Source organism: Talpa occidentalis, unplaced genomic scaffold, assembly GCF_014898055.3.
Source record: "Talpa occidentalis isolate TD23 unplaced genomic scaffold, MPIMG_talOcc4v2.1 talOcc4.9, whole genome shotgun sequence".
In the NCBI taxonomy this organism is placed as follows: domain Eukaryota; kingdom Metazoa; phylum Chordata; class Mammalia; order Eulipotyphla; family Talpidae; genus Talpa; species Talpa occidentalis.
This window is the reverse complement of record NW_023605305.1, coordinates 66,025,416-66,046,700: the sequence shown is the minus strand read 5'-3', so window position 1 is coordinate 66,046,700 and position 21,285 is coordinate 66,025,416. Positions and strand designations below refer to the sequence as shown.

The following is a 21,285-nucleotide window of genomic DNA, read 5'->3' as shown; positions in this document are numbered from 1 at the left end:
AGGCTGAGAGTATAGTCACCTCAATGGTTGACACTGGAGGGTGGGTCTTCTTCTTCAAGGCCAATGATGCTTGAGATACCAGATGGTTTCATTTTTCAACTGTGGTCCAAAGAGAGGGTTGAGTTGGGCCAGAATTGCAATCAGCCAACTAAAAAAATAATGGGGGAGGAACAAAAACAACCAAAAACTGGTGAAATCATGTTAGAACATGACCATTTTCAATCAGGATGAAAAAAAGTGCTTTAATAAAGCGGTAATCTATTCTGTTTACACCAGACCTTTAGTACACTTAAAGTTCTTAAGACACACTGTGTTAAGGGAACATGCCTCATAACAAAAGACTTATTAGCAGAACACACCCTGGCCTGTGATACAGAGAAGCGAGGTTTCATCACAGTCCCTCTCTGTCCTTTCTCTCACTAATTCTTTCCTGAATTCATGTATCTTTACCACAAAAGTATCTTTACCTAATCTCCAGTTATCATCATCATCACAACTTCCAGACTTAGGGAAAATGGGTGTTATTTTAGCCATTCTCCAAATGCTAAGACCCACAGAGTCCTCCACATGCCCACTTCTCCTGGGACAGCCAAGGTTAAATTTCAGGCCACCAGCTCCCAATAGGACTGTAACACTTGAGCTCCCCTTCTCTGATCACCAGAACCACTAAAATATGTAACACATCTTTTGGGCCCCAGTGGAGCTGAACCAAATGGGCATAACTTCTTCTGCTCACTCCACAATCTAAGTAACAAGGCATTCTAATAATGGAGGAAGTAACACAATATTACCTCTGGGTCAGAAGCGAAAGAGAGCACCCAGTCAAATGTGTCTTTAAAATTTTCTTATATTGCTCACAAAGTCCTGAGCAGATGTTTTATATGTAATCTAATTCATACCCAATGAAGTTTGAGAATCATTAAACTAACAAAGCAAAGAACAAAGAGACAAAAACCAGAAGTCTAACCATTCAAACCATTGCATGTTTTACTTATTAAACAAATATTTACTTATTAAACCTGGAACCTGTGACCTACTAGGTTCCAGGTCACAGAAACACAAAGGAGAAACTGAGATGTCGCTACTTTCACAAATCTTACATTGTCAGGTAAGGATAAAGGCTAGGGAGGAGCAGAGAATGATGGTGGGAAGGGGAGCTACTCTGGGTGGTCAGGGAACACTTAAGTAGAGACCAGAAAGGAAGCAGAATCTGCCTTTCATTCCTATTCAAAATACATGAACTGATCCGAATTTCTCTCAAGGAGGGTTTAGGGGATGAGCCTCCATCTACTGATCTGGGATAACGGATTTTAGTAATTTAATCTGATACTGCTGTCCTTTCTCCATGAGATACAGGGAATTGCTTTCTAAAGAAAAGGAGATATATTGCTTCAGTAGTCTCCTGAAATTATACGACTTTAAATTCCCCCATAACCAACTAGGTTGTTATATTATTGGATCCTTCTTCCACTAGCTGTCATTATTAAAGATTCTTCCAATCAAAGAATCAAGAAAGTGATCTTAAAAAAAATGAACAATGATGTAAAATATATATAAATAAAATTAAAAAAAAAAAAGAAGCTGATTCTGACCACCAATGAGTGACCTGACTGCTGGAGACTCCACCAGCTCTGGACCCGAAGCTTATGCCTCCAGAAACAAAACACCTGCCCTCCCTATTCCATCCCACAAAAGGTGGTTTTGTGACAAGAAACATGATACCTGAGGAAATCAGGCCAAACAGATACCTCAAGCTGACTCACTTTATAAACAAAAAGTTAATTCAGATGACATTCTCTGATTTGTCCTTAGAACTAGAGTATTAAACACAAACAAATGCCAAGACTTGTAAGTTGAGTTTAGACATCTATTTGACACTGGAAAAAAAAAAAAAGGCAGCTATAACAGCAGACACCCCAAGCAGCTCTGTGACTGCAGTGAACACTCATGGTGCAGATGAAGAGTCATGGAAAATTCCATAGACCCAGGACTTTCCCAATCCCGGCAGGCAATGGAAGTGAACTGGAAAGCACTCGTCTGTCCTTTCGTAAGAGTCTGAAACAACTGACCACTGCTCAGAAATGCTAAATAACAAACATGGTAGGACAGAAACTAGTCTCTGTCTCCTTTCTTCATTCACCAAGAATGTCTAGTACTGAATAAAACCACCATCTCCCAGCATTTTGTACCATGTTGGAGAAAGGCAGTTCTCAATTCTGGGTGCACATTGTCATCATCCAGGGAGTTTTTAAAAAATACTGATGCTGCTTTTCACACATACTTTCTCTTTTAATTCGTCACGAATCTGTTACACAAACTGAGGCAGAGAGGGGCTAAAATGGTTGCTACACTAATTAGATGGTACTAGCTCCTGAACCAGAGATCAGGTTAATATAGAAGTTCCTTCTGAAATATTTTAACTGACCACATTTCAGAAGGTATCAATTTGGCTAAATCTAAACTGGGAGTTAAGAAAACAAAGCAACCATCTGCTGATTCTTGATTAAGTCCATCACCAAGCCCTTGGTACCTGAAGTAAAGAAGAAATATCCAGGCGCCTCCCTGGTGGCACAAGGGGTTAAGCATCAGTACAATGACGCTATCTGTAACTACTGCAGAGTTTGATTCCCAGGGAGGAAGGTGATCCACATGGTGCAGCAGACCTCTCCAGTCTCACCCACTGCTCCCCTCAGCAGTATATTTCAGTCAATCTGCCTGTTCCGCTCCCCACTCTGTCTCTGGTGAATCTTCTCACACTGCCCCGACACCTGTGGCCTGTACCCCAGTTCTTGTATGCATAAATAAATAAATCTTTAAAAAAAAAGAAGAAATATCCAGAAACAAGAATGAAGTCCATTTTGCTTGCTCAGGTTAGCACTCAGAAACTTTTTAAAATTTAATTTTACATATTATATTTAATGCTTTAAATCAAGCAAAACATTTCACTAAAACAAAACAAAACAAAAGTCCTAAAAACCACGGTTCAAGAGAATTTCTTGGTAAACAGCCCAGGCCAGTTCGCTTGAAATTTCATGAAGGAATTTTCCCCCTCTAATGAGCTGAGCTCTGCCTGCCCTTCTGACTACTGCCTGATTTAAAATTTCCCTTCAAAGCTGATAAACACGCTGGAGAACTGAAAGGAGAGAAAAAAAAAATCTACTCTGAATTGATGGAAGTGGGTGGAGGAAGAGCTCATATTCCAATGAATCTATTACTTCATGTGTCCAAGGAAAGAGAACTAAATGTACCCTTCATATTTGCCCAAACTGTTCCACATGTCTCCATAAGCTGAAGTCCAGCCTAATAATGAACCATCTGAGATTGTTCAAACTACTTTGGCAGCTACAGCGACGTCTTCAGAGAACTGCAATGCTAGAATGGACCACAGGTCAAGTCCGTGTGCCTCATTTTAGCAGTGAAGAAACTTAGTCCAAAGGAGCTGAATATAGAGTGGATCAGTGAGAGAGTCACAAGGGAAGCCAGGACGCATGAGTCCCGCCATAGCAGGCTGCTTCTGTGGGGTGTGAAGAATGAGACCAGCCGAGCAGCTTAGGAATTCCTCATTTTGTCCACATTTACCAATACCATGCTCCACGTCAGACTCTTAAGGACCAAGACCCACGGGATGATGAGCATGTGAGAGACAAACCAAGGATAGAAGTTAAGTGTGGTCTGGAAGAGAAATGCACAAGAGCTTTCCTTTTACAAACAACTCCTGGCACTTAGGCGCTCAGCTCTTGATTATTAGAATTCTCAAAGCATAAATATGCCCTCCCCACAGGAAAGGCTATACCCAACTCCCTCTCAAACCTTGCTTTGTTCTTTTGTTCCACATTCTGACACGAAAACAGGGAACAAAGGCATGGTTACTGCTCAGAGTTGCACAGATCAAGCAGATAGCTGCCTGGCTTCCCTGTTGGAATTGGGAATCTCTGCTAGATCTTCTCTCTGACCAACTGTCTCTCTAGCCAGGGGGGTGACAGGAGTGACCTCTATCCATGGGGTCCAGAAGGGACAGCAGATATGTAGAAGAGTAACTATCTCCTTCTCCACTGAGATGACCTCTGCCAAATCTCCTCATGCCAATCCAACGACACAAATTCTTTCAAGGGCAGCAACATTATTAGATACTATTTGAAAATACAGAATTTAGTGTCCGACAGGGTTGGATCTTCATTCCAGGCACATTAAATATTAATGAAGGAGCCTCCCCTGGTGGTGCAGGCGGTTGAGCGCAGCGCTGTGAAGCTGTCTGCAGCCTCTGCAGCGCTGGTTCAATCCCCGGCCACCCGGAAAGGGTCCCACATGGCGCAGCAGACCTCTCCTGCCTTGCCTGCTGCACCCCTCAGCAGTGTGTTTCATCAGTCTGCCTGTTCTGTTCCCTGCTCTGTCTCTGGTGAATCCTCTCACCTTCCCGCGCATCTGGCCTGTACTTGGTTCTTGTATAAATAAATAAACAAGTAAAATCTTAAAAAAAAATATTAATGAAGTGACTCCAGGCAAGTGACTTTACAACCCCAAGCCTGTTTCCCTTTTTATAAAATGAAGATAAAAACCCCTACCTTAAGAGGTTAAGCTGTTAATATATGAAAGTACTCTGTGTAGTAGATCTGTATAGTAGAACAAATAGATGTTCCAGAAATATTAGCTATTCCTTCTTTTTCTCTGTGAAAGTTAAAAATGTATTTAAGCCATGGAATGAAATACAACCTATTTACTTTACAGGGAGTTTTTTTCATGTAGCAATGAGTCATTCCCATCACCACCTCCTCTTCCGCCCCCACCCCTCTGTGGCAGGCAGAATTCTAAGATTTTCCCCCAAGATTCCCATCCCCTGGCGTACACACCCTGTCTAAACCTGGGATGGTGAACACGATGGGAGAGCCACTCTGGCAATTATGTTATGAGATACAGTTGGTTTTAAGAAAGGGAAGTTGTCCTGACTGGATGTGCCCTATCTGTCAGGTGAGCCTTAAAAGGGACCGGACTGTCCTTGATGAAACACATTTGGAGTAAGGGATTCACTTTCGAATGTGCTGCCCATCAGCTCAGAACGCACCGTTGTAACTTGTGCTCTGTAATAAACAACTCAATTCCTTTTTCTCCTTTAAAGGGAGCACGATGTTCAGCTTTCTCAGTAGAGGGAGCTGGAGGGACACAGGAGGCGTAGGCTGCAAGTTTAAGGAGTCCCTGTGCGAGGACATTTGGTGGAGCCTATGCAGCCTCACGTCTGGAACAGTCACTCTTTGACTGAGTAGGCTCACTCTGGAAACAACCTTTTTGCAGCCCTCTCTCGACATGGAAACCAGAGGCCCTGCCCGGGCTCCATGCTTTGAAGCTGCCTGCTCACACTGACATAGGGGCTTCCACTGCACACTCATCATCCTCATCACCTGCTCCTTGCCTGTACTCCAGAGGGGGGCCTACTGCTTGCCCAGATCAACTCCTGACCACCTTCAGGAGGCCAAACCAATGAGCTTCTCTGCTACCTGGTGGTCTGAACCACATCTTCTCCAACAAAGTCTGACCCCCTTCCTAATTTGTCCTTCCTTGGGTACTCTCCCTTAGTTCTAGGATACCATAGAGTTTCCTTATAACTTACAGTCACTCTTGTCATCATCATAATAATTATGTTAAACTTCTCCTTATTGGACCCAGGCCATTAGTGAATGAGGAGGACCTGATAGAAAGGAGACTGTGTGTTGCCAGTTTTGAAGGTGGAGGGGCAGCATGGCAGGGTAAGTAGGTGACCTCTATAAGCTGAGAACATCCCCCAACTAACAACCTGCAGGGAAACAGGACTTCCAGTCCTACAACCACAAGGAACTGAATTCTGCCAAAGCCACAGCAGCTTGGAAGAAGATCCCCAAAGCAAAAAACATATTTTTCATTAACCTAATACCAATCCTCTCTATTATAAACCGATCACTACCATAAAAACATACTCTATTTTTGTCAGTTCTAAACTTGAAGTCCCAAAATTTCCTTTCTTTTCCCCATACTTTCTATACCATGTTTCCAGTTCAAAGTCTGTAACAATCCTCTTCGGCGCCAAATTATAAAGGAAAAATAAACCTTTCCATGTAATAGATAACAGTGTCCTGGGGTAGGTACCTACATTTCCTTTCTACTATAAACAGCCAAGACAGTCAAAAATTTCAAATGTACCCATGAGAGAAATGTAAGCAGGTCTTGGACCTAAAAATTAAGTGAAGGCAAGTATCCAGAGAGGAGCTGCAGGTTAACTGTCCACACCTCAAAAGCAGATACTAAACCAAGTGAACTCAGAGTTTTTCTTTTCAGACTTCCCAGAGCTGGGAAACAGTAGACAAAGTCAGGGCCCATACATGATAGAGAGTCTACTGTAAGTTTCACACACACCTCTCCCTTCAAATAAGCTAATACCCCAAGGGTTCACAACCTGTATAAACTTAAGTTTATACACAACCTGACTGAGGATGTTGTTCAGTTCATTTGTGGGGCAAGACAAGTGGAGAATAAGCCATATGCTGTAATCATACTGGCTTGAAGTATCAAAAAATGAAGTTCAATGCTGCTAGAGCAGTTGAAAAGAAGGGAAATCTCAACAGCCGCAAAGAGGAGCCCCAAACTCTGTGTATAAATGCTTTACTTCTTAGCTGATCCCTGAACTATGTATATGCCAGGGACCATCAAGGACTGGTGGAAAACACCAGAGAACTGAAACGACAGAGCAGGGGATAGAGAATTAGGAGTCAGAAGTTAGAGGGGCTTGGTAAACATCTCATATTTTCCATAAGCCCAGAAGGGAAAAAAAAAGAAACTCCAAAATAGAGAACTCATTCAATTCTAAGGGTATACGTGAAATAGATCTGCCTCAATAAAATATAATATCAATCCTCCACAAATTTAGGAGATTAATAATTTAACTGTTAGAACAACCTTCAACCTTGTCCAGAGGAGTAAATTAGAATCCTGCATCTCCATCATCTATAATATCTGGTCATTAGTAAAATACAGACATGCAAAAAAAAAAAACAAGAAAAGTGATCAACAGCCAAGATCAAGGGAATCAATAGAAACTGATTTCAAATAATACATGTTATAGTTAAAACATAATGACTATAAAGCAGCTATTACTTTTAAGCAGTTATTATTAATGCTTAAAGACTTAAAAAGGAAAATTGGTTATAAAAAATAGATTAGCAATCTTAGAAAATTGAAAATATAAAAAATAACCAAATGGAAATTTTACCACTAAAATGTATGATATACGACTGAAAAATCTTTGGATGGGCTTAACAGAAGATTGGAGCTGATAAAATAAATTGCTAGTGAATAGAAAGACAAACAGAACCTAACCAATCTGAAGAAATCAGGAAAAAAATATTGGTTAAAAAAAAATCAAACAGTCCAACAGGTATAACTGAAGTCTCAGGAAGAGAAAAAGAATAGAGCAGAAAATAATACAGACTCAAATTTTCTCAAATTTGGTAGAAAACATTAAATTACATATCCAAATAGTTCAGCAAACCCCAACTAGGAAATATTCAAAGAAAATCATACTTACACATAGTCAAATTGCTGAAAAGGAAATCTGGTAACTTCCAGGGAAAAAGGATTGCATAAAGAGGAACAATTATTCAAATTACAGCTGGGTTTTAAACAGAAACAATGAGGCCAGAAGACAGATGGATAGTGGTTTAAAGTTGTTTTTAAAAAATTCTGTCAACCCAGAATTTTATATCCAGAAAAAATATTTTTCAAACACAAGAGTAAAGTAAAGACATTTCCAGATAGGTCAGAAGAACTGTCCTATAACAAACTAAATTCTTTAGGATACCTGATAGAAATTCAAATCTAAAAAAGGAATTGAGGAACTTTAAAACTGGTAAATAAGTGGACAAACAAAAAACACTTATTCCTTTTAATTTCTTTATAAGACATGATTCTTTAAGGTAAAATGTGTAACACCGTAGTAGGGTTTAATAACTAAAAATGCAAATAACATGACAACTATAGCACAAAGGATGGGGAGAAAATGAAATTATATTACTGTAAAATGTTATATTGTACCTGAAAAGTTCAATATTAATTCTAAGCAGACTGTGGAAAGTTATGAACGCTTATTACAATGTCTAGATCAACACTAAAGGGTATAAAAAAGTATAGCTTAAAAAGTCCTTAAAGAAATTATAACAGAATACTAAAAATAGTCAATGAACCTTAAATCAGGAATAAAAGGAAGAATAGAGGAAGAAAAAGCAGCTGAGACCATTATAAAACAATTAATGAAATAGTGGGCTCAAATCTAACTATATCATTGGATATGGAAAATCCACTTTCCCAATTAAAAGGCAAAGTGGGTCCAGAATGGATAAAAAACTAAGATCCAGCTTTTGCTATCTACAAAAAAAAGCCACATTCTAAGTATAAAAACACAGATACAATGAACATAAGAAAAGTGATACGATTATTAACAGCAAAAAAGTAAAAATCAAGGCAAGGAGTATTAACAGGAATAAAGACAGACAGAGGGATATTTTATAAAGATAAAAATGTCAGTTCATCAAGAAGACATAATAATCACAAATGTATACACTTCTAACAATAGAGCTTCAAAACATTTGATGCAAAATTCGAAAGAATTAAAAAGAGAAACAGAGGGTCTCCTTGGTGGCTTAGGGGTTAAAGTCTCAGCACTATCAAGTTATTGCCAGCCACCATGGCATGAATTTGATCCCCGGCAAGGGAGCTAACCCACATAGCACAGCAGACCTCTCCTGTCTTGCCTGTTGCTCCCCTCTGCAGTGTATTTCAGTAGATCCACCTATTCTGCCCCCCACTCTGTCTCTGGTGAGACCTCTTGCCCCTACACCTCTGCCCTAGACCCTAGCTCTTGTATGCATAAATAAATAAAATCTTTAATAAAGAGAAACAGAAAAATCTAGTGATTTTTAACTCCCTCTCTTAGTAAATAATAAAAGTAGGCTAAAAAAAAAATCAATAAAGACTTAGAAGATTTGAACTACCCTGACTGATATTTATGGAACACTACACCCAACAATTTTAGAATATATTCTTTTCAAGTGCACATGAAATGGACATCAAGATAAAACATCCGCTGGGCTATACAGTAAGTCCCAATTGCCAAACACTGAAATCTTACAGATTATATTTTCTGCTAAGTTATCTACAAAAGCAACAAATATTTCGAAATTAAATACTATACTTCTAAAAATCACAGTACTATTGAAATTTGCAGAAAATAGCCAAAGCACTGCTTAGAAAAAATTTCACTGCAAAGATTTACAATCAGTGATCTAAGCTTCCACTTTTTGAATCCAGATAAAGAGCAAATTAACCCAAAGGCAGGAGAAGGAAGGAATAAAAGAAAATCTAAATAAATGGAGAGCTATACCATGTTCATGATTGGGAAATGTGATACTATTAAAATGTCAGTTTTCTCCAATATAATCTATAGATTCCAAACAATCCCAATTAAAACCTCAATAGACTTTTTTGTAGCAAGTGACTAGTTGATTTTAAAGTTTAAATGGCTGTTTTCAGAATAACTAAATAATCTTGAAGAACTAACATGTATTACACTTTCCTGACCTCAATATAAATCTACAATATTCAAGAGAGAAGAACGGTACTGTCACAAGGCTACGCAGATAGAGACCAATGAACAGAAGTGAGTGTCCGGGCAATAGACACACATATATGGTCAAATTATTTTTTTGTTTTGTTTTTAAAGATTTATTTATTTATGCATACAAGAACTGGGGTATAGGCCAGAGGTGCAGGGGGTGAGAGGATTCACCAGAGACAGAGTGGGAAACAGAACAGGCAGACTGACTGAAATACACTGCTGAGGGGAGCAGTGGGCGAGTCAGGAGAGGTCTGCTGCGCCATGTGGGTAGCTCCCTGGTCGGGGATCAAACTTGTGCTCCAGTAGCTGCAGATAGCTTCATAGGTGGCATCTTAACCCCTTGCGCCACCAGGGAGACCCTGGTCAAATCATTTTGAACAAAGACAACAAAGCAATTTATGGAGGGAGAACAGCCTTTGCAACAAATGGTTCAGCAACATTTAGATATCTGTATGGGAGAAACAAAACAATAACAAAGCTTGACCCCACCATGATAGGGTCCGTGGCTCTGGGGGACAGATGGGCCTATCCGCCAAACTCCACTGCCAAGCCTTGGAGGAGAATCATCAGGTCCGAGTCCTGGCCTAACAACAGCAGCTCTAAGAACTAAGTTCAACAGGTCCCCTATGTTTGTTTACCTCAATTTTTGGCAGAATTCTAAACCTCCCAGGACCATTTATTATGACCCAAATTCCTTCTCCAGACTGCTTTGCTCATCTCACTGCTTAAGGCAACTTCCTATCCTTACACCCTACAGGAGGTTGCTCAGTGATCTGCGGCACACAGCTATTCAGACCTCCTATTCCTGCACTTTCCATTGTTTCAGCTTCATTGGACCCTGGCTCTCCCTGAGGCTCTCTCAAGCCTTAAAACTTGGCAATGTGGTTAGCATCTTCTTGATTGCCCCAGGCTGCCTCTAGACAATTCTCTCACTGTTTTTGAAAATCTAGCTTCTGCCTTCCAGTTTTATTAAACCCTCACCCCTTTCTCCCATGCAGTCACTCCTCATTTAACAGAAGACTTTGAGGCTGCCTTGCTCTGGCTTTCCTTCTCTGTGTAACTCCTAAATGTCGGTATTCCTCAGGTTTGGCCCCATCGTCTCATCTATTCTATCTCCCTCTCCTCCCTCAAGGTTCCTTAAGCTCAGCACTATCGACAATTGGAGCCACATTCTTCTCTGCTGGGGGAGGAGGGCTGTCCTGTGTAGCATGGGATGCTTATGGCATCCCTGACTTCTTCCTACCACAGGCCAGTTACCCCAGTAAAGAACCACTGCTCAGGCAGTCATATCCACTCTCACGGCCTAACACATCTCTCCTTATGTCCAATTTCCTATTTGGTATCTCTGAGATGTCGCCCAGGCAGCTCAATCTTAGCATGTGCCCAACTGAATTTTTGTTCTGAAATTCACCCTTTCCCAGATTTCACCATCTTAGTTAATGGCCCAACCCCTGGCTCCTTCCACATCCAATCCACTGTAGGAGCAAGAAAGTCTACTCCCAAGTTATCTCTCAAATCTGTGCACCCGTCTTCATCTTCACTACCATCACCTCAGGCCACACCCCAAAGATCTCTCACCCTGTTGAATGCAATTATCCTCCTAACTGGTGTCCCTGCTTCTACTTTGGCCTCCAGTCCATTCTCTATGGAGCAGTCAGAATCTGCACCCCATCAAATCACTCCTTTACTAAAAATTATAAAAGATTTCCTAACCATTTAATACAAAACCTAATCCCTTTACCCTAGCCCATAAAATCCTATATGACCTGGCACTAACCCCAAACCTACCACTCATTATTAAAGTCCAGTCATGTTACCCTCCCCAAACATCCCATGCTCTTTATCCCTCAGCCTTGGGCACTTGCAGAAAACCCCCTTCTTTCAATTCTACCTCAGAGATTTCTGTGACCACACTGAATCTATCTCTTTCACCCACAGCTGCCCTTGCTCTCCATCACTGTACCCCTTTTGGCTCTTAAAGCATTTTTTTTTTTACTTTTTCTATACAAATTGTTTTTCACTTTGTCCTTACAAAGAACAACTTTGTTGCTGCTGTTGTGAGTCTGTTTGTCTGACACCCCTCACTAGACCCTCAGTTCCTGGAACTAGGACAGCTCTGGGAGGACGGGGCTCTGGTTGCTCACTGCACACCAGAATTGGCACAGCAGTGGTGTTCTTGCAAATGCTTATTGGATGCATTGCAGGTGAAGATGGATAACAAGCTGTGAAACAAGTGACTATAAAAAGACACAAACAGAAAAACCCAATGTAGGTGTTAACCTTAAAACAAAAGGAGTTATTTCAACAACAATTTATTTAGAAACTAAGCCGAGAGAGCAGAAGTGGACTGTGTGTGCACTACCCTGAAACCAAAACTGATGACCACTTAAATAGCCTGTGGTGGACCACACCTTCAATTTCCTGGGAGGAGGGACATTGAGAGAGGCAAGGTATGTTGGGTCATGTAGTATGCTGATTTATACATGCATGGACTCTTTTTAGGCTCTAACCTCATTTAAGTAGGGTTCTGAATTAATGTTCACAATGGGAATAAGCAAAATAGTTAAAACACATGATTCCCTCTGGTTATCCACGTGGAAGTTCTAAACTAACAAGGGTTAGTAGCTCATATTTCAGGAACAGATTTGAGTACCCCCTGTTCTCCATTATTGATGTCGCTATTTGTTTTTAAGAGTGGTCATCTCCAAACAAGACAGGATGGACCTACATACACACACACCCCAATCTACAGAAAGACAGATGTATACAAAATACACCTCTGTCCTAAAGGAGCTCTGAAGCTAGAGGAAAAGATGGAAGCTGACAACCAGCTAATAGAAGTCCAAGTACAACTACCCAAAGAAGAGGGAATTTGAACATCAACAAGAATATTAATTATACTAGATTGAAATACATGAAATGTTTAAAAATAATAGATCATAATAATACTAACACAAACAAAAATCATTGCTCACCATTGGAAGATGCGAGGGAAACAATTCGTTATTTTGAAAACTGGTAAAAAGAGAAAAACCACACATATATTCTGTCCTCCCTTTATGAACTGTTTTTTAGTTATTTAGATAACGAAAGAATTGATGAAGCAAATCTCTATTTATGGACACTCTCTAGCTAATGGGTAAACAAATTAGAGCAGCGCTCCTGCCCACCTGTGACCTGCAGGTGCCTCTCTTTTTCTTTCTCCTTTTCCTAATAAACTTGCCCTTTAAAAAGGTAAAAGAAAAAGACCACCCAAGAAATTCTAGAAATAAAATATCAATGATGCCAACACAAAGAAAGATCAGACATTATGTACCCCCTGATGAACAAGGTCTCACCATCACTTATGAAACAGACCTACCAACAAATTGAACCTGAATATGATGTAGGTCCTAGGTAGGACTGCAAACTTAGAGGAAACACAGAAGCAAGAACAGGTACTATCTGATAACACAAAGGAATTAACTTTTTTGTGCATGATAATGGTATTGTAATTATACTTGAAAAAAGAAGGGTTATCTTTTAGAGATATAGATTGAAATATTTTCAGGTAAACTGTTCTCTCTGGGATTTCCTTCAAAATAATCTGAAGTGGATGGGGAAATGTGTGAGTGTGAAAGTAGGCTGGCCATGAGTTGATCATTTTTGGAGGATGAGAGGCAGATGAAGATTCACTGTTCTGTTCTCTCTACCTCTGTCCAAAACAAAGTTCAAAACAAAAAGTTCAAAACAAAACAAAACAAAACACGTCCAAACTGTGATATAGTGAGGACTATCCCAGAAACCAAGAGGCCTAAGGCTACTTGATTGGAAACCAAAGTGGAGCACAATGGCTGGAGGTAATCATGTCCTGTGTGCAAACTAGGTCCAGAGCCAGGACCCAAAAAGGGCAGGCTCAGGACACACCAGCTAATTCCTTGACAACTGGGGTGGACTTCCTGTAGGCTGTGCATGTCCTTGTGCGGTGGAATGTATTAGAGAGCTGCAGGGCTGAATGAGGGGGACTCATTTGGAGTCACAGAAAAAGAATTTATATAAAGTTCTTTTTTTTTGTTTTTAAGATTTATTTATTTATACAAGAACTGGGGTACAGGCCAGATGTGTGGGAGGGTGAGAGGATTCACCAGAGACAGAGTGGGGAACAGAACAGCAGACTGACTGAAATACACTGCTGAGGGGAGCAGCAGGCGAGACAGGAGAGGTCTGCTGCATCATGTGGGTAGCTCCCTGGCTGGCCAGGATAGAACCCCCACTGCAGAGGCTGAGGACAGCTCCACAGCGCTGCGCTCAACCGCCTGTGCCACCAGGGAGGCCCTGTATGAAGTTCTTTGGGAAGTCAATGAAAGGGGCTGAGAAGGCAGTGACTCAAGCTTTCTAAATGTTTATTTGTTTACTGTCTGTCTCCCCTGACTAAAGAAGATAAGGTGGGGGTCCGCTTTGGTTATTTACCGGTATATATATCCAGTGGCTGGTACATAATGCACACATATGTTGACTGAAGGGAACTCTGATAAGGTCCAATAAAATATATGCTGCAGCATCCTAGTAAACAAATTGTGCTTAGTAGTAACATGGTTCTTTGAATCAAAATATATTTATTCTTAAAAATCAGGTACTATTCTCTTCAATAAATGGTGCTGGGAAAACTGGACTGCTACATGCAAAAGAATGAAACTAGACTACTACCTCACACCATACATAAAGATCGACTCACAATGGATAAAAGACCTGAATGCACACCTGAAACCATATACAATACATAGAAGAAAACATAAGCAAACACCCCACACCATCCATCTCAGAAACATCTTTAAAGACTCATCCCCCAAAATAAAGAAAATGAAGGAAAAGATATACAGCTGCGATTTCATCAAATTAAAAAGCTTCTGCACAGCAAAAGAGACAATAATCAAGACGAAGGAACACCCCACAGATTGGGAAAAAATATTTGTACTCCACAAAACTGATAAGGGACTGATACCGAAAATCTACAAAGAGCTTACATAACTCAACAACAACAAAAAAATCCAGTCAAAAAAGTGGGCAGAAGAGCTAAAAAGCTAGTTCTCCAAAGAGGAAATGCAGATGGCCAACAGGCACATGAAAAAGTCCTCAACATCACTTATAATCAGAGAATCAAAACCACCATGAGACAGCACCTCACACCACTAAGAATGGCCCACATTAAAAAAAATAACAAATGCTGGTGAGGATGTGGAGAAAAAGGAACTCTCCTACACTGCTGATGGGAATGCAAATTGGTCCAACCACTATGCAAAGCTGTGTGGAGGACCCTCAAATTATTAAAAATGGAGCTACCATATAACCAGCATAGGAATCTACCCAAAGGACAAAAATGTTAATTCAAAAGGACACTTGCATGCCTATGTTCACTGCAGTATCATTTACAATAGCTAAAATATGGAAACAACTTAAATGCCCAAAAACAGATGACTGGATCAAGATGTGGTATATATACACAATGGAATACTACTCAGCAATCAAGAAAGATACATTTACGCCATTCACAGCAACATGGATAGAGCTGTAAGGGATTATGCTCAGTGAAATAAGTCAGAAGGAAAAAGAAAAATATCAGATGGTTTCACTTATGGGAGGAACACAGGGAAACCATACAAGGGATCAGGGGAAAAAAAGACAAAACGAGCAGTCAAACTATAAATTGGAGACATTCACTGAGAGGGGAAGGGAAAAAGATCAAATGGGAGGGATGAGCCCCAGAGAGTATGGTGACGGTTCACCAGTGTCTTGGTGGTGGTAATTTTATGGGAACAACACCTGAAGGGAGAAATGAAACACTGTACAAAAATTAACAATGATGTAAAAATATATAATAAATAAAATTTTTTGGCAGCAGTCTTTCTGCCCACCAGTCTTTCTGTGACTATGCAAGTGCTTCCTTTCACCAGCTCTCTCCCTCTGCAGGGCAGCAGCCTTCTCCCTGCCCATGACCTGTATCAGGCCGGGGCTTCTCTTCACTGACCTCCCTCAGCGTAGGCAGTTCTCCCTAAGGCTGCCCGCCTGCAGCCATGCAGGCCTCTCTCAGCAAACCTGTCCCTTTTGGGGCAGCTCTTTCTGCCCGCTTGTGTCTATGTAAGTGTCTTTTACTCTCCTGTCCCTTTCCCTAATAAACCTGTTCTTTAAATATTAAAAAAAAATTAATTAAAAAATTAAAAAATAAATTTTTTTAAAAATCAGATATTATTGGGCCTCCCTGGTGGTGCAAGGGGTTAAATCTCAGCACTATCAAGCTATCTATCGGCAGCCACTGCAGTGCGAGTTCAATCCTCAGTCAGGGAGCTAAGCCACATGGTGCAGCAGACCTCTCCTGTATTGCTCGCTGCTCCCCTCAGCAGTGTATTTCAGAAGATCCACCTATTCTGCTCCCACTCTGTCTCTGGTGACTTCTCTCATTCCCCACACCTCTGGCCTACACCCCAGCTCTTGCATGCATGCATAAATAATTTTTCTTTAAAAATCAGGTACTATTATTTTATATTTTTCTTGTCGATATTATGAGTTTTCAAAGCAAAGAACACAAAAATATTATGAGTTTTCATACACAGCATCTTATTTAAAACCCAAAAACACATAACATAATCAGGTCAAACACTATTCCTCCTAGAAGAACAAGTCTCCTGCCTGCTGGTCAATATTCCCTTTTCTCTGGTAAAATTTATAATTAGTCAAGTGCTAAGAAGCAACCGTGTCTTCACAACACAATACATTTCTAAACTACCCAGCAGTTGTGAGTTTTATGACTCTGTATTCACTATAGCATAATTCAGCATTAAAAGCTAACCTGAGACCAAGAGAAAGTATAGAACAGTAACTGACAGGAGTAAATTCTTAAAAAACAAAGGTCACCTTGTGCCACAAAGAAGGAACAAGAAACATAACATTCAGACTTTTCTCTGTGAACAATTAACACAAACTGGTTCTAGCTGCAAAGGTTCTGATTTACTCAGCATCCCAACAGTTCCAACCTTCAACTAGAACAAACTGGAAAGAGGAAAAACAGTACTACAAACAGAGGCTATATAAAGTTCAGAATGCATTTCAAAACATGCCTTGTTTAGGAAATCCAAAGTGTCTTTGGGTGTTGCCTTATTTCAAGAAAATAGACTTACTAGTGTCAAACAGTAAAGTTTTTTTTTTTTTAATTTCAAGTTTAACTTATTATAGGACCCCACCCCTTTGTGAAACAAGGGATGTGAAAATACTTGTGACTTGAATTCCACTATACGTGTCAGGCAGTTAATTGCATTTTATTTTTATTTTTTTTAAGATTTATTTATTTATTTATACAAGCACTGGGTACAGTCAGGAGTGCAGGAGGGTGAGAGAATTCACCAGAGTCAGAGCAGGGAGCAGAACAGGCAGAAGGACCGAAGTACACTGCTGAGGGGAGCAGTGGGCGGCAGGAGAAGTCTGCACGCCTTGTGGGACCCTCACCCGGCGGCCGGGGATCGAACCAGTGCTGCAGAGGCTACAGGCAGCTTAACAGCCCAGCGGCTCAACCGCTGTGCCACCGGGGAGGCCCAGTTAATTGCATTTTAAATAGGCTCTATGATCATCTGTCAAAGAAACAAAAGAAAAAAATTCATAAAGATTCTACTACCCAGCTCATTTCCTGTAAAAGAGACTCCAAGTATTTCATGTTGTAACACTGTGTATTACTTCTATCAATACACCAATGATAACACTGACCCAATGTCAATAGAAAGACCTCCAGGCTCTGGGACAAGGAACAAATTATCCATAATCCAGACAGTTCTCGATTGAGTCACTAAGACTCAGTGAGAAATAATTTCCAACCAACACTCATTTTAACTTGAAAATGAAAAATAAGAGGTAAGAGACTGGTTGGGAAGGTTTTCTCTTTTTTATAGAGAATATTATAAAAATTAACCAAATTTCAAAGATGATGGAGGACCAGAAATCCTCAAAACATTTTTGTCACAACCTGGTTTAATCTCAAGTCATTCCTCTATAACAATTCTCCCATGTTAAAAGATCCCACTACCACTGTACCTGCTCATGCAGCAGAAATCTGCAGAGAAAGAAAAAGAAAGGTCTTAGCAGTCAGAGGGCTACTCCTGGGATCCAGGATTGATAGCCAGCTCCTATGCTTGCATTTCTACAGGAGATGCAGAAGAGGTCAGGGCTCAATCTCCTTACTAAAATGATGAATCCTTGATGACAGAAGTACTTGCTCTTTTTCACTCCTCAGAACTAAATGCAGCTTAGTTCAAGAATTCCACTCTATGCTGTCACACATTCATTCAGAAGGTTGAGCTTACCCTTCAAAAGCCTCTTTTACCTCTGTGACCTGAAAAAAAAGACTGAACAAGCCAACTGATGAAAATTTCATCATCTAAGCCTGCATGCAGAGGCAGCTGAACACCATCACTCAGCAAAGCATGTAGAGTGCTTTATGATCTGGCTTTAAACACTGTTAACAAGTGACTGAATGGCTGGAAAGCCAAGATTCATTACTCTTTGTTGGGGTGGATTTTAATCAAGGCTGAGAATTAGAACTGGCTCATCTCCACAAACTTCTTTGAAAAAACTCAGTCAACAGCCTCAAGAGATAAGAAATTCATAGATTCAGAGTCACAGGTAGCCAGAGCCTTTCAACACAGGACTAGAACCGCTGTTTCCTACCTCACATGGGCATGAAACAACAGTCTGGTCAACACCAGTACATCCCATACAGAAGTCTTGGTCAGCTAGAAAGGACTCTTTAAAAAAGGAGTCACTGGTCCAAAATTCTAAAAAGAAATCCCGAGAGGGATGAATTTTATGGAGCATGAAACACATCTCAACTGAAAAAAAAAAGACACCATAAGACCTTTGAATACACTGAAGTGGTTATTTTCTCCATGAATTGATTAATACCCAGTTTTTCTCTGGGGCTTGACTCATTCCACTTTTCAGGCAAGGAGAGGACATAAATAAAAGTTGGAAACATCTTTAAAATAGTTCAGCTGCACTCCTGCCATTTATGACACTCATGACTATAAAGATAACAGTATTCAGTCATGTCCTAAAATGTCTTCATGCCCCAGTTTATAACAGGTATGTGCTCAATTCAAATATATGCTAATTATTATCATACTTTGATAGAGTATGCAATGAATTATTTTTAAAAATTGACCTCATTCTACTTGATTACAATTCTAGTGCAACTTTTGTTTGTCTGAAAAATAAAAGATAATAAAAAGTAAAATGAGTAGGCTTAGCCACTTCACAACAGCAAAATATAACCTGTTCCTATACTAAGTTTTCACATTGTTAATATGATTGTAAGATGATTCTCCTGGGCTTCCAAATATGTTGTTATAGTATATCATCTACATGTAGAATTTTTTTTCTAATTCTTTCCTTTTCCAATTCTTAAGGCTCTAATTTTCTCTCCTGTGCCCTAATTATTTTCTTAAAAAAAAAAAAAGTAAAATATTAAGTAGTACTATGACAATTATCTGGTTAATTGTATGTTTTAAATTTGTACCATATAAATTGCACTTGTATTGCCAAACATCTGTACAGCTCTCATGCATATAAACAGAAGATATAAATAAGTGTGCTGGGCCTCCCCTGGTGGCGCAGGCGGTTGAGCACCATGCTGTGAAGCTGTCTGCAGCCTCTGTGGCGCCAGTTTGATTCCGGCTGGCCAGCGAGGGTCCCACATGGTGCAATAGACCTCTCCTGTCTCGCTCACTGCTCCCCTCCAGCAGTGTATTTCGTCAGTCTGCCTGTTCTGTTCTCCGCTCTGTTTCTGGTGAATCCTCTCACCCTCCCACGCATCCAGCCTGTACCCCGGTTCTTGTGTAAATAAATAAATAAATCTTTAAAAAAATTGCTTAAAAGAAACTATAAAAAAGGAAAGAAGTGTGCTATTTGCAATCTTTGGACACTATTTCTAGATGTCACACGAGAGGCAAATGCAAATGAAACCAAGATGTAAAGTTTCACAACAATCATTCTCCACTGATTTAATTTTCAATTACACACTTTACTGATAACCATAGTAACTGAAGAAAAATCTACTTACATACTTAGTAAGGAAACATACTTACAAGAGATAGCAGCAAACTGAACAGGTCACCAACATGGTGATGATAACTCTAAGAAAAAAAAACAAAAACATAAACAGCATTAGTTAAGTAGCCAACTACACAGACGCTGTAGTATGGTTTAAGCCCACTTCCCAAGCTATCAGGACTGTGCACCAGGAAAATGGACCTGAATCTGTTCAAATCCCCAGTAGAGAGCAGTGCACTTTACAAAAGTCCAAGTTATTTAACATCTATGTTTAAAGGGATATATTTGATGCCACAGCTTAGATAACTAATCCCAATCCACCTGAAAAATAGACAGAAAAAGCCACAAAGATAATCAGATTTGACATCCAAGCAACTCCCCTAATAGGTAGTATTTGCTGCAACAAAATGACAGCATATTTCTATTTTTTTTAAAGATTTATTTATTTATAGAAGAGCTGGGGTACAAGCCAGAGGTGCGGGAGGGTGAGAGGATTCACCAGAGACAGAGTGGGGAGCAGAACAGGCAGATGGACTGAAAGCACTGCTGAAGGGAGCAGCGGGCGAGACAGGAGAGGTCTGCCTCGCCATGTGGGAATCTCCCTGGCCAGCCGGGAATCAAACCAGCGCTGCAGAGGCTGCGGACAGCTTCACAGCGCTATGTTCAACCGCTGCATCACCGGGGAGGCCCTGACAGTATATTTCTAAAAACCTGACTCTAGCACTGACCTCTCCCATCTCTATTCCTGTCTGAAAAAGTTGAACCTGAATCTCTGATTAGTTGAATGTCAACATTTCTAAAATTGAATTCATGAGAATATCTTCCCATTTCTCTTTCCAAAGACTCCCCTTACCCATCTCCTACTCCCCAGAAGATGCTCTGCCATTTCCACTCCTTGGTTCATGCCTTTTTGTTCACCCCTTTTTGTTCATGCCTCCTCCAGACCCTCAGTCACCAATTAGCATTGGCACCAATGCTGCCAATTAGTCTTCTGTGGGTTTCATGTGGGTTTCTTTCCTTCTAGTCCCAAGTTTGCACCAAAATTCATCAAGTTTACTTGGTTTAACTAACTTCCAGAATCAAAGCTTTCTTCTTTCTCTTTCATTTTGTCCACAAACACCCCCGATTACTCTTACCAAATGTCCTTTCATCATTTCATTCCGTGGCTTAACACTTTTCAATGACTTCCCCATGATCCATAGGATTACTTTCCAAAGGGGGTGGAGGGTGTCTCCACTCCCCTAGAGTAAGCAAGAGTATTTTGGAGAACACAGAAAGCAAATACTGGAACTCCTGTTACATTTACTTCATCCTTTAGAAAGTCTATGTATATGCACACGCGCACGCACATTTTCTGTGGTTGATATAGTGGCAGATTATTTGATTCAATTGTACAACAGACTTTCACTGAGTGTCCAGTAAACGCCAGGCTCTGGGGGGAGAGCAGTGAATAAAATGGATGTAAAAACCCTGCTCTCTGAAGTTTACATGACAGTGGGGGAGAGACAACAAACAAGATGAGCAGTAAACAAACAACTGAACCTTCACATCAATCTATTGTGAGTATGGCAGCTGGTCAGTAA

At 40.3% G+C, this 21,285-nt stretch overlaps 1 protein-coding gene across 1 annotated transcript in view; it reads right to left on the bottom strand.

Moving 5' to 3' along the window:
- Positions 1-21,285, bottom strand: part of ATP6V0E1 (ATPase H+ transporting V0 subunit e1) — a 32,884-nt gene that overhangs the window by 7,875 nt on the left and 3,724 nt on the right. The window contains exons 2-3 of the mRNA XM_037498402.2: positions 19,738-19,785; positions 20-148 (exon numbers count right to left, since the gene is read on the bottom strand). Coding sequence (XP_037354299.1) covers positions 55-148; positions 19,738-19,785 — 142 coding nt within the window. The 3' untranslated portion in view covers positions 20-54. The remainder of the gene's footprint in view (positions 1-19; positions 149-19,737; positions 19,786-21,285) is intronic.